The sequence below is a fragment of the Urtica dioica genome, chromosome 7 (assembly GCF_054948205.1).
Source record: "Urtica dioica subsp. dioica isolate 48M chromosome 7, U.dioica_male_clone48M_v1_H2, whole genome shotgun sequence".
Classification (NCBI taxonomy): Eukaryota; Viridiplantae; Streptophyta; class Magnoliopsida; order Rosales; family Urticaceae; genus Urtica; species Urtica dioica.
Genome location: NC_142762.1, coordinates 3,528,714 through 3,543,218, shown reverse-complemented (window position 1 = coordinate 3,543,218; position 14,505 = coordinate 3,528,714). Strand labels below are relative to the sequence as shown.

At 42.3% G+C, this 14,505-nt stretch overlaps 1 protein-coding gene across 1 annotated transcript; it reads left to right on the top strand.

The window, feature by feature from the left end:
• The first annotated feature begins 10,607 nt into the window (after positions 1-10,607).
• Positions 10,608-11,111, top strand: LOC149390140 (protein ROOT INITIATION DEFECTIVE 3-like). The gene is made up of 2 exons (XM_089619678.1): positions 10,608-10,917; positions 11,007-11,111. The coding sequence occupies exons 1-2, from the start codon at positions 10,717-10,719 to the stop codon at positions 11,109-11,111; spliced, it is 306 nt and encodes a 101-aa protein (XP_089475804.1). The 5' UTR covers positions 10,608-10,716.
• The last annotated feature ends 3,394 nt before the right edge of the window (positions 11,112-14,505 follow it).

The window sequence follows — 14,505 nt, the reverse complement described above, 5'->3', positions numbered from 1 at the left end:
CAGGACTCAATTTGGACACTGGCCAGTTCATTTATTCACACTCCAAGGAACAAAGCATGTGGTGACATACATTGCATTTCAGCAATCTTGTACATGAATTCCATATCTATGAGAACTTCACAAAGTTACTCATGACATTCTCACAACTTAGTACTTCACCAATAGGCCCTATTCGGAATCACATAGTGAGTCCGAACTCTGACTTTCTCAAATGAGAATACTAAGGTGTGAAATGACATGTCTCATTTCAGGATTAAGGTAAGCATGATGCAATTCATACATAGTGACTTCGAGACATAAGAGGTTAAATGGTTTGTTCTTATCTTGTCTCTAGAAGTGCACTGGTCAATTCAGTACCTTCGGAAGATACCTAGAAGAACTATAGAGTCTCCAACTCTCAATGCCTCATAACCAGACATCATAGATTCTTCTAACAATCGTACTGAGGTCAATAGTCCTTTGACCCTAAGATTGCGAATATATCGTTTTAAGCAAACTACGAAGAGTTTGTTCATGCAAATCTACATTTGTCTCTTCGTAAGTTGTTAAGTTTGTTTATGGACTAAAAGACTAAGGTTTTATCATAAAGCTTCAAACAGACAAAGAAAGAATGAATGAACGTTTCAACTTTATTATTAAATAAATAGGCAATTACAATCAAGAGTCTTCATGAGACTTTATTACATCAAATGTATAATATAAAGATTACAACTCTTCTTGTGGGCACCATTGACAACAAAGAGTTCAGGCGAGGGCTTGAAGACTTGCCGCTATTCAGGACCTCCAGCCTGACCATCGGCCCTTTGAGCGACGTTCCTTCTTGGCATCTCGGGTTTTCCGAAAACGACCGACAACAGTATGAGTTCAGCAGCATTTCATTACTCAATTTCGGATTACTTGACTCGAGGGGTCGAACCTCGTATTTATAGGCGATCAAGGGGTGTTTGAGGAACCCCTAGGCCGAGTGAAATTAGGCCGGCCATTGGTCGAGTGAGGCTCGGTCGGCCAATTGGCCAGGTGAGGGCGCTGGGTCGGCCAATTGCTGGGCAAAGGCTGGGCCGGCCATTGGTCGGGTGAGAAGCTACGCTGCCCATTGCTGAGTGAAACTCAGTCGGCCAATCGCCGGGTGAAGGGCTTGGGCCAGCCAATGCCCGGGTGAAGGCTGGGGCGGCCATTGGCCGGGTGAGACGTTGGGCTGGCCATTGGCCGAGTGAAACTCGGTCGGCCAATGGCCGGATGAAGGGCTTGGGCCAGCCAATGGCCGGGTGAAGGCTGGGCCGGCCATTGGCCAGGTGAGACGTTGGGTCGGCCATTGGCCATGTGAAACTCGGTCGGCCAATGGCCGGGTGAAGGGCTTGGGCGGACCAATGGCCGGGTGAAGGCTGGGCTGGCCATTGGCCGAGTGAGAAGTTGGGCCGGCCATTGGCCGAGTGAAACTCGATCAGCCAATGGCCAGGTGAAGGGCTTGGGCCGGCCAATGCCCGGGTGAAGGCTGGGCCGGCCATTGGCCGGGAAATATCGTCCGGTCGGCCAACGGGGCGGATAGTGCTACCGGATCGCGCTGGGCCGATAACATCAACTAAAGAGTTGACACTGAAAAATTTCTCAGTTCAAATGAATTTGTTTTCTACTCAAGAATTCAAATTAATTGTAATGAGTGGATCAATTGAATATTATCTATGTTTACCCTTCATGAATATCATCAACTACATGGGATTAACAAAATTACCATTTTACCCTTCTAGCTATTATTTCCTCAACTCCTTTGTCGCTTGTGAATAAGTTAGAAACAATGTATCGACGAGGAGCTAACAAGTCACAATTATTTATCCAAAAGAGTCATGACTCAATTTGGACACTAGCCAGTTCATTTATTCACATTCCAAGGAACAAAGCATGAGGTGATATACATTTCATTTCAGTAATCTTGTACATGAATTCCATATATATGAGATCTTCACAAAGTTACTCATGACATCTTCATAACTTAGTACTGTTGTCAATGGTGCCCACAAGAAGAGTTGTAATCTTTATTTTGTACATTTGATGTAATAAAGTCTCATGAAGACTCTTGCTTGTAATTGCCTATTCATTCATTAATAAAGTTGAAACGTTCATTCATTCTTTCTTTGTTTGAAGCTTTATGATAAAACCTTAGTTTTTTAGTCCATAAACAAACTTAACAACTTACGAAGAGACAAATGTAGATTTGCATAAACAAACTCTTCGTAGTTTGCTTAAAACGATATATTCGCAATCTTAGGGTCAAAGGACTATTGACCTCAGTACGATTGTTAGAAGAATCTATGATTTCTGGTTATGAGGCATTGAGAGTTGGAGACTCTATAGTTCTTCTAGGTATCTTCCGAAGGTACTGAATTGACCAGTGCACTTCTAGAGACAAGATAAGAACAAACCATTTAACCTCTTATGTCTCGAAGTCACTATGTATGAATTGCATCATGCTTACCTTAATCCTGAAATGAGACATGCCATTTCACAGCTTAGTATTCTCATTTGAGAAAGTCAGAGTTCGGACTCACTATGTGATTCCGAACAGGGCCTATTGGTGAAGTACTAAGTTGTGAGAATGTCATGAGTAACTTTGTGAAGTTCTCATAGATATGGAATTCATGTACAAGATTGCTGAAATGCAATGTATGTCACCTCATGCTTTGTTCCTTGGAGTTTGAATAAATGAACTGGCCAGTGTCCAAATTGAGTCCTGACTCTTTTGGATGAAACAATGTGACTTGTTAGCTCCTCGTCAATACATTGTTTCTAACTTATTCACAAGCGACAAAGGAGTTGAGGAAATAACAGCTAGAAGGGTAAAATGGTAATTTAGTAAATCCCGACTAGCTGATGACATTCATGAAGGGTAAACATAGATAATATTCAGTGGATCCGCTCATCATAATTAGGTTGAATTCTTGAGTAGAAAATAAATTCATTTGAACCAAGAGATTTTCAGTGTCAACTCTTTAGTGGAGTCAGTTGGCATTAAGCTAAACTTGGAAAAGGTTTGTGAACTTTTGAGTCCAAGTGTTTAGCTCAAGCTTTGTTCATTTGGGTCCATGAGGTCACTGTCACGAATCACATCGATAGGATTAGTTAAACTGGAAGCTAAGTCAAAACGAGAACGAAAATAGTCAAATGGGTATTTTTGTCTTTTGAGACATAAGATGAAATGAATGTCAATAAATTTTTTTGACAAGGTCATTTGATGACATGCATCACTCGGCCAATACTAGTCTTATTGGGCCTTGTGGATTAATTTCATTTCATAAGAATTTTATTGAAAATTCTTAATGGGCCTTTTTCATGTTGTCATGAATAAATGGAAAAGCTTCTAGAAGCCTTTTCTGGACAATATGGGCGCCTACCCTATAGAGAAATAGGAGAGATTATTTTGTGCATAAATGTATCGAGATACTTGCCAAAAGAAAAAGAGGAAACAAATTTGCATATGGGATGCATAGGGGAATCGGCCAAGTTGAGAAAAAGGAAGGCATGGAACAAAATAGGAAACAAATCAAGGCTTCTAGAAGCCTTGTGTTGGCCGAGTATCTCAAAGGGAAAAAGAGGAAATTGGCTCATGAATATGTGATATTCTATAGAAGAGGAAACTACCTTATTGAAGGTGAGACCTCTCCTATAAATAGGAGCCTCATTTCCTCACATTTCATTCATCCAAGTTTAAGAGATTTGAGAGACTCTCTCTCTAGAACTTTGGCCGAACTCCTCTCTCTCTCTCTTTCTAGTTTATTTTCGATTTTTCTTGTTTTGGCACCTAGGTCCTTACTCGACCTAGTGTTTAGCTCTGCGACTTCAAGACTCGTTCTTAAGTCGTAGTGTTTAAAAGTGCCCACTCACTAATTCCTTTATTTCGAGTGATTTAGTGATAGAAACTTTCGTGGTTGCTCAAGGTGCCGAGGAAAGGAAGAGAGACGTGCTGCGAGGGGAGACGAGCGTTGCAACTTTCTAAGAGCTTCTCAAAGATCAAGCTTCAAGAAAGGTTAGTAAACTTCTTAGCTCATATTAGTTTTTAATTACATGTACTTGCACTTGTCTAGGTTAGTAAAAACCGTTTTTACTTGTAAAAGAAAATTTTTAAAATTCCGCCGCTTCCCGAAGCGTTAATTATTTTCTTAAACCCTAGATCGATTCCAACAAGTACCTCACCAATAGGTCCTATTCAGATTCACATAGTGAGTCCGAACTCTGACTTTCTCAAATGAGAATACGTTACATGTCTCATTTCAGGATTGAGGTAAGCACGGTGCAATTCATACGTAGTGACTTCGAGACATAAGAGGTTAAATGGTTTGTTCTTATTCTGTGTCGAGAAGTGCACTGGTCAATTCAGTACCTTCAGAAGATACCTAGAAGAACTGTAGAGTCTCTAACTCTCAACGTCCCATAACCAGACATCATAGATTCTTCTAAAAATCATATTGGGATCAATAACCCTTTAACCATCTGATTGTGTGTTGGAATTGATCTAGGGTTAAGAAAAGATTTAACATTTTGAGCAAGCGGCGGCATTTAAAAATTTTCTTTAAAACAAGTCAAGCGTTTTTACTAACCTAGACTAAGAGCAAGTACATATAAATTTAAACTATTAAAGAGCATTATTTATTTACTAAACTTTGTGAAGCTTGAACGTTGAGAAGCCTTTGGAAGGTTGAAATGTTCGTCTCCCCACTCAGCTCGTCTTTCTTCTTTCCACGGGAACTCGAGCAACCACGAATGTTTCTATCACAAGAATCACTCGAGAAAGAAAGGAATTAGTGTGCGGGCACTTTTAAACACGACGACTCAAGAACAAGTCTAAGAGTCGAAGTGTTAAAACACTAGGTCAAATGTGGACCTAGGTGCCAAAACAAAAACGAAAGAACTTAGAGAGAGAGAGGAGATGGGCGGCCACAAGTTCTAGAGAGAGAGTCTTTCAATCTCTAACTCATGTGGAATGAATAAATAATGAGAATGAGGCCTCTACTTATAGGGGAGGGATTACCTTCAATAAGGTAGTTTCCTCTTCTATAGAATATCACATATTCATGAGTAAAATTTTCTCTTTACCCTATTGAGTCACACTGCCAAGACTTGCCAAGCAAGTCCTTGGATTTGTTTCCTCTTTTATCTTGCTCTCTCCTTGCTTGGTTGGCCGAATTCCCTTCTTTCCTCATAGAGGAAATTTGTTTCCTCTTTTTCTTTTGGCAAGTATCTCGATACATCAATGCAAAAAATAATCTCTCTTTTTTCTTTGGGTTGGACGGCCATATAGGTCTTCTAGAAGGTGTTTCTAGATTTTTGTTCACTTGTTCGAGACAAAATAAGAAAAGCCTATTAAGAATTTTCATGTAAAATTCCATGCAATGAAATTAATCCTCAAGGCCCAAATTCCTTAGAATGGAAGAGTGTTAATATGTCATCATACATAGTGACCTCGAGACATAAGAGGTTAAATGGTTTGTTCTTATTCTGTCTCTTGAAGTGCACTGGTCAATTCAGTACCTTCGGAAGATACCTAGAAGAATTATAGAGTCTCCAACTCTCAATGTCCCATAGCCAGACATCATAGATTCTCCTAACAATCGTACTAAGATCAATAGTCCTTTGATTCTTAGATTGCGAATATATTGTTTTAAGCAGACCATGAAGAGTTTGTTCATGCAAATCTACATTTGTCTCTTCATATGTTGTTAGGTTTGTTTATGGACTAAAGACTAAGGTTTTATCATAAAGCTTCAGACACGGAAGAATGAATGAACGTTTCAACTTTTATTAATAAATAACCAGTTACAAGCAAGAGTCTTCGTAAGACTATATTACATTAAATGTACATAAATAGAGACTACAACTCTTCTTGTGGGCACCATTGACAACATTGTGAACATACTGTTTTAAGCAAACCATGAAGAGTTTGTTCATGCAAATCTATATTTGACTCTTCATTTGTTGTTAGGTTTGTTTAAACACTAAAGACTATAGTTTATCATAAAGCTTCAAACAAACAAGGAAGAATGAATGAACGTTTCAACTTTTATTAATAATTCAACAGTTACAAGCAAGAGTCTTCATGAGACTTTATTACATCAAATGTACATAAGTAAAGACTACTACTCTTCTTGTAGGCACCATTGACAACAGGGCGTCGGTGTCATGACATCGCCTTCACCCCGGAGAGCCCACCGATTCGCGAGCAACGCCCAATGGGTTCCACCCTTGCCGTTTTCTAGCCTTAGTGTCGCCGATGCATCATCGACGTTTACTTTAGAGAGCCACTCCTCGACGGTGGCCAAATCTTCGTCTCCAAACTCCATGAAAGTCGACTGGGAAGCTCAAAATTCAAGGGGAGGAAGCGAATTCGGAGAGAAAGAAGAAGAAATTTGGGAGATGGTAGGATAATTACATATGCCCTCCATATTTGTACAAGAAGTTGAGAGAACTAAGAAATAATCATCCTTGAGGCCTTCGTTAGTGGACCCACTCAGCACAAACGTGTTAGAAGGATCCATGAGGTGCGTGATGGAGAAGAGGACATGTGGAAAAATAAAAACACACATGCAAGAATTTAAAATAAAGGAGATGGATGCGGCCTCTTCTTGGATCTTTTCTAGGCTCCTCGGGGTACCCGAGAAAAATTGCCACGCGCAAGATTCTCGTCCACATAACAAACACCAAAACAAGTTATTGAGTTTACCCCCAAGCTCCGCTCATCGATAAACTCGGGAAACTAATGTTCCATGTACCTCTCGGATCCTCGAAGAGGCTCGACGACGGTCACTCTTGGTCGGCAGATCGGCTAGACGACCTATGGCTGTGCAACCGGTCGGCCTCTCGGCTAGTGGGCTCTGAGGTGGTCGGCCACTCGGCCGTGCGACATGATGTGTGTTCTCCTCGTCGCGAGGAGACCCTCTCGACTCCATAAATAGGGCCCTCGGCCCTATTCCCAAGGTAATCCATATTTGAGCTTAGAAACGCTGAAGAAACTCTTCAAAGCTCGTTCATCTCATATTCATCCTCTAAACACCCCAAACACTTAGTTCCGCCTCAATCCTCCTAATGTTTAGCGTCGCAGAGGTAAACAGAGACATTGGTCAAAAAGCATCTTTTGTGGCTCGGGTGGTGACGGCTTTATAGGAAAGGAGGGCAATGGAATACACTAATGTAGTAGCTGAACCCTCTCTCGTTGGGACAACCAGACGTTTGTTAGTTTACTTTTTTTTTGTTATATGGTGAAAACCACCACTCGCAAAAGGAAAAAATGTGAAAGGATATGAGAAAAAAATCATTATGACTATTGCAAAATCAGTATTCGACCAAAGTTCTTCGGGATTTCAAAGAAATCTCGCAAATCCTAAGCAGAGCCTAGCCTAGAGAAACAGGTCTCGCGGGAGTCATCGAGACTCAACCCAAAAGGGCAAGTCTCACTGGGATCAAGTCTCGAAAGCCAATGATCCCGCGCGCTACAAATAGCGGGACCAAGACCATTCATGCAACACCTCGCCACCAGACTCGAGGCTTGGTCTATCTCATAGCCCCGCCACCCTATGGCAAAGCTAGCCTCCAGCAGACAGCTCCTTACACCCAGTCTCGCCACCAAATGATGAGACCAGCCTCCCGCATGCGACACCTTCCCGAAGTCCCACCAGCCAATGGCAAGACCGGAAACACCAAGGGCGATACCTCCTAGACAAGGCAGGAAAAATACACTTGGAAATCGTGCCTACCATGAACTCAGGTACATATGCCAATAAATATGGACCCACTCCTTCATAACAAGTCATTCTTACTTAGGAGAACTCGTACTAGTGTTGTCGGAGAGCGCAACGAGGGAAAACCTCTGAGCCCCTAAGTTCACAGTTTATTTCATATAAAGGACTTGAACGGAAGAACAAGCCTATAAGGTCGGTGATCTCAGATGTTTGACGACACCAGCCTACGTGTAACCTCAAGGTCCAGTCTTGGATCGAACAGCGAACGACGCAGTAGTGTTAGACAAAATTGAGTGTTAACATATTTTTATAGGCAATTATAAAATTATCTAGTTCATGATTTTTTAAATTTACAAAAAAAAAAAGTAACTAGTCAACTAAAACGTTTGAGATTGCTATATAACCAATATTTCGTAAATCTGAGGTTAATAGCTATAAAAATGAAGTGACATTATTGGTTTGCCTTTTCATTGAAATAAAAGGGTAGAGTATTTACGTCAATTTACAGGTGTAAATACATGGACATGGTTATTTATTTAAAATTTACATTAACTATGTACCAATTTGAAATTATAAATATGGCTATATACCAAATAAAGTCTTAAATTTATAATAACATTAGGCAACCCTTTATAACAAAAAAATTTAGTCGTGCCCCTTCTATTCTATTGGTAGCGAATTTAATTGAGACCGACTTTTTATGCTGGTTTTAAGAATATCGACTTTAAAAAGATTTTACAAATAACAATTTGAGGAATTGTCTGCAAAAATACCTAAAGTTTAACTTTGGATTCACTTAATTACTCATTCTTTTTTTTCGACGGCTAAAATACCTAGTGTTAAGTTTTGGTATCACCATTACTACTGTTATCGGCCCGACCCCGATCGCGGCCGAACAAAGGCGAAACGACGTCAAGGCTATACCCGGCCATTGGCCGGCCCAAGGCTTGCCTCGGCCAATGGCCGGGCCAAATGTGTCCACTCGGCCAAGGGGTTGCTCAAAACGCCCCTTGGTCGCCTATAAATACAGGGGTCTCTCCCCTGATCCAGGTAATCCAATTTTAAGTCATGAAACGCTGCCGAACTCGTAACTCGCTCGTTTCACTCATCTTTGGCCTCTAAACACTTAAACCCTCAATATTCCACCTCAATCCTACTAATGTTGAGCGTCGGAGAGGTAAACAGAGGCACCCCCTATGTTTCCCCTTTGTAGTTCACACCTCTTTTCTTACTTTTTCAGGTGTTTGGACGAGATAGACATCACCAACAGCTAAGGAAGGACTTGGGATACCAAGTCCGACACGCTCGAACCGAAGCGAGGCCACTTGGTCCGGCCTTGGGCCTAACCGCTTCCGGTTCCTAAATCGTTGTCCGAAAACGAGCGACAACAACTACCTACTTAGATTGAACGGTCCAGATTTAATAATAATTTTTTATTATCTAATAATAAAAAAAATTAAATTAAAAAAAGTCTTCTCTCTCCACCATAACGAGATACTTGGTAACAGGCACGAAGCCAGCTCTAATTTAGCCCCCCCTCAATTTTTTTTTTTTTTTTGCATTTTTTACCCACTTTCAATGGAAAAAAAACAACAACAACATTTTTGGAAGCAATAAAGTATTTTGTTTGTCCGTATCATTCCCTAACGAATTCTTTGTTCGAACAATTAAAACCATTAATAATAAGAATTAAAAATGATTGATGATTATAGATGAATCTAGGAAATGAACACCCAAAACACAGATGAATCCATGATTGTCACTGAACATTTACCCGCACCACACGAACATATGTACAATTAATCTCACAAATAGCGACACCATGTTCCCAAAATGATGACCCAAATCTAAAAGTCCACATACTTGCTTATTCTGCATTACCCATCAGGCCACCACCATCACAATAAAAAAAATAAAAACAATGTCGCTGAGTTTCTTATCTGGGTCATGAAAGATTCAAAATCTGCCTGGTACAAAAGGCAATCTTATCCAATGAGAGGCTATCACGATCGGTGATGGTCATCAGACTCGGTCTCAACCGGCATGAGTGGCGAATTTTCTCCCGATCTAAATCATCATCGATTTTCGAGGAAGAGCTCGTAGAAGTTTCAATTTCCAAGATGACGAGACGATCGTCCTCCGCAGCGTCGGTCCATCGCCAAGTAACCAAAAATTCGCCATGACGGAGCTTCCGTTTCCTCTTCGGCGGCAATCGAAACTCCTTCCGCATCAGTTTACATGTCGCCGTCTTTCATCCTTATCTTTGCCCCTACTTTGTTTTCTTTTATTTCAATCTCCGATTGTTATTACTTTTTTTTTTGCTGGTTTTTATTTTAATTTATTTTTATTAAATATTTTATTTAAAATCTGAACACAATAGGATTGCGACACGTATGACTTCCGTCAAAGATAACTGTTAAAGTAGTAACGGTGATATTAAAATTTAACATTAAGTATTTTAGTCACAGAAAAAGAAAATGAGTACTTAAGTGTATTCAGCCGAAAACTTTAAGTATATTTACCGTCATTTTCTCTAACAATTTTAATTTTGAAACAGTTATTAAATTTGTTTAAGAGAATAATTAAAAAAATTTAAATTTTAAACAATAATAAAGTAAACAAAAAAAAAATTTAATACTTGAAAAAGTCAGTATGCCACGCATCTTCTTCGTTTAATTAAGATTAAGAAAAGTAAACAAAACTAGTAATTTGTAAGAGCAATGCTCTACGGCCCGATTCACGATGTGAAACGATCCACTCACGTGTTGACACGTGGCAACACGTGAGTGGATCGTTTCAAATCGTGAATCGGGCCAAAAATCAATTCCCAATTTGTAAAGAGCAATGGCCAATTTTACTTGTTTATTTATTTATTATTTGACACATTTCAAATGGTTGTCGTATTATAGTGAGCTAGGTTAAGAAAATTAAAGAGAAGAAATAAGTTGTGTTAAAATACGTTTTATTTATTTTCAATTCTCCGGCCGGCGTGATGGAGGTGGTGCTGACGTCGTCATCGGCGGAGGAGGGCGTAGGATGCTTCGAGCTGGACAGCGGCGCCGAACACCTCCGCCACAAGTCGTGCGCGTCTCCGTCTCACGGCCTCGTCTCCCTCGGCCACGTCATCGCTTCTTCCGAGATGCGCAAACCCTCCGCCGCCTCTGGCTCGCTCCTCTACTGGTCCTGGTCCAAGGTTTGCTCTCTTTATATATGTATATATACATACATATATATATATATATATATATGAATATATAATTATAATGTTCTCCGATAACGCAGCCCTCCGTTGAAGTCAAGAGCTTCCCTGCCGAACACATAAAGCCGGTCGCTGCCAACAGTGACGGCACTTATCTCGCTGGCGGCGGTGTTTCCGGCGACATCTAAAGGACTTGAACGGAAGAACAAGCCTATAAGGTCGGTGATCTCAGACGTTTGACGACACCAGCCTACGTGTAACCTCAAGGTCCAGTCTTGGATCGAACAGCGAACGACGCAGTAGTGTTAGACAAAATTGAGTGTTAACATATTTTTATAGGCAATTATAAAATTATCTAGTTCATGATTTTTTAAATTTACAAAAAAAAAAAAACAGTAACTAGTCAACTAAAACGTTTGAGATTGCTATATAACCAATATTTCGTAAATCTGAGGTTAATAGCTATAAAAATGACGTGACATTATTGGTTTGCCTTTTCATTGAAATAAAAGGGTAGAGTATTTACGTCAATTTACAGGTGTAAATACATGGACGTGGTTATTTATTTAAAATATACGTTAACTATGTACCAATGTAAAATTATAAATATGGCTATATACCAAATAACGTCTTAAATTTATAATATCGTTAGGCAACCCTTTATAACAAAAAAATTTAGTCGTGCCCCTTCTATTCTATTGGTAGCGAATTTAATTGAGACCGACTTTTTATGCTGGTTTTAAGAATATCGACTTTAAAAAGATTTTACAAATAACAATTTGAGGAATTGTCTGCAAAAATACCTAAAGTTTAACTTTGGATTCACTTAATTACTCATTCTTTTTTTTCGACGGCTAAAATACCTAGTGTTAAGTTTTGGTATCACCATTACTACTGTTATCGGCCCGATCCCGATCGCGGCCGAACAAAGGCGAAACGACGTCAAGGATATACCCGGCCATTGCCCGGCCCAAGGCTTGCCTCGGCCAATGGCCGGGCCAAATGTGTCCACTCGGCCAAGGGGTTGCTCAAAACGCCCATTGGTCGCCTATAAATACAGGGGTCTCTCCCATGATCCAGGTAATCCAATTTTAAGTCCTGAAACGCTACTGAACTCGTAACTCGCTCGTTTCGCTCATCTTTGGTCTCTAAACACTTAAACCCTCAATATTCCACCTCAATCCTACTAATGTTGAGCGTCGGAGAGGTAAACAAAGGCACCCCCTATGTTTCCCCTTTGTAGTTCACACCTCTTTTCTTACTTTTTCAGGTGTTTGGACGAGATAGACATCACCAACAGCTAAGGAACGACTTGGGATACCAAGTCCGACACGCTCGAACCGAAGCGAGGCCACTTGGTCCGGCCTTGGGCCTAACCGCTTCCGGTTCCAAAATCGTTGTCCGAAAACGAGCGACAACAACTACCTACTTAGATTGAACGGTCCAGATTTAATAATAATTTTTTATTATCTAATAATAAAAAAAATTTAATTAAAAAAAAATTAAATTAAAAAAAAATTAAATTAAAAAAAAAGTCTTCTCTCTCAACCATAACGAGATACTTGGTAACAGGCACGAAGCCAGCTCTAATTTAGCCCCCCCTCAATTTTTTTTTTGCATTTTTTACCCACTTTTTATTTTTTTTACAATTTTTTACCCTTAAAATTTACAAATTAGTCCCCCCTGAATTTTTTTTTACAAATTAGCCCCCCCTAAATGGAAATCCTGGCTTCGTCTCTGCTTGGTAATGAAAAAAAAACAACAACAACATTTTTGGAAGCAATAAAGTATTTTGTTTGTCTGTATCATTCCCTAACGAATTCTTTGCTCGAACAATTAAAACCATTAATAATAAGAATTAAAAATGATTGATGATTATAGATCAATCTAGGAAATGAACACCCAAAACACAGATGAATCTATGATTGTCACTGAACATTTACCCGCACCACACGAACATATGTGTTATCGGCCCGACGAGGTCCGACGGCTCGATAGACATTTCGGGCGGCCGAGCAAGCTCACTCGGCCAATGGCCGAGTGAAACCCTAGCTTCCAGCCCACACTCGGCCGGCCCATCAACTCACTCGGCCAATGGCCGAGTGAGCCTTCTCTCGGCCCAGGCCCATCACTCGGCCAATGGCCGAGTGAACTTCTCCATATGTTCACTCGGCCAATGGCCGAATGAGGCCCCAGACGTCCCAACGTGTTCGCTCGGCCAAGGGCCGAGTGAAGCCTCCAGCCGGCCCACCATGCTCGCTCGGCCAATGGCCGAGTGAGGCCCCAAGCGGCCCAGCGTGTTCGCTCGGCCAAGGGCCGAGTGAAGCCTCCAGACCGCCCACCATGCTCGCTCGGCCAATGGCCGAGTGAGGCCCCAAGCGGCCCAGCATGTTCGTTCGGCCGAAGGCCGAGTGAGGACTCCTGCCGGCCCAACAGCTCGCTCGGCCAACCGCCGAGTGAGTCTTCTCTCGGCCCAGACTTTTCATTCGGCCGATGGCCGAATGAAGCTCACCCGGCGTCCATCCCTTCACTCGGCCATTGGCCGAGTGAATCTTCCTCGGCGGCCAGCATCTCACTCGGCCATCGGCCGGCCGATCCTCCTTCGGCCAATGGCCGACTCAACCTCACTCGGCCAAGGGACCCTCAAAACATCCCTTGGTCGCCTATAAATACCGGGGTCCCTCCCCTGGTCCAGGTAATCCGAATTTGAGTACTGAAACGCTGTCGAACTCGTACCTCGCTCGTTTCTCTCAAGTCTCGACCCCTAAACACTAAACCCTCTACAAACCACCTCAATCCTACTAATGTTGAGCGTCGGAGAGGTAAATAGAGGCAACCCCTCTGTTTCCCCTTTGTAGGTCACACCTTTTCTGCTTGCTTTTCAGGTGCCTTGACGAGACAGATACCACAGACAGCTAAGGGACGACTTGGGATACCAAGTCCGACACGCTCGAGTCGAGACGAGACCACTGGGTCCGGCCTTGGGTCTGACCGTCTGCGACTCCTAAATCGTTGTTCGAAAAACCGCGACAACATTTTGGCGCTAGAAGGAGGGGCCTCTCGACCTTGACGACGCATTCCCTCTACCAGTTTTCTCCCTTCGTTCTCACGACTCTCGAGAGATGAGTCACATTCCCACCACCTCCGCGGGTACCCGAGCGACGAGCTTGAGGTACGGTCTTCGACGCCTCGCACATCGTCTTGAAGGGCAACCTCGCGATAGCGAGAGCCAGCCCCAAGACCCGATGAATGACCCCGAGGCCGAACTCCGAGAGGACACGGCCCGGCGGCTTACGGAGCTCCTTGACCGTCCCGGCGTCGACGGTACGCTCATAGCCAATCTCCTCGGCTATGACATTGAGGATAGGTCCGCCCAAGACGACTCCGACCCTGAATATGTGGGGGAGTCGAGGACCAATGAGGCAACGCCTAGCCTTGCCCCTTTGCGGCCCGAGAGGTCTAACGACGCTTTGGCCGGGCCGTCACACCTGGCACGACAGCAGGCGCAGTCACATTCCCGGGGACTCGCCCCCTCGGTTTCAAGAGGCGGCCGGACACGGCCCCTCGCCGAGGAGAGAGCGA

What these genes read in the sequence shown, in the direction of transcription:
- LOC149390140 (XM_089619678.1), top strand. Translation starts at nt 10,717, where the DNA reads ATGGAGGTGGTGCTGACGTCGTCATCGGCGGAGGAGGGCGTAGGATGC. An exon ending in TCTACTGGTCCTGGTCCAAG is followed by an intron (nt 10,918 to 11,006) that starts GTTTGCTCTCTT and finishes CCGATAACGCAG; the next exon opens with CCCTCCGTTGAAGTCAAGAG.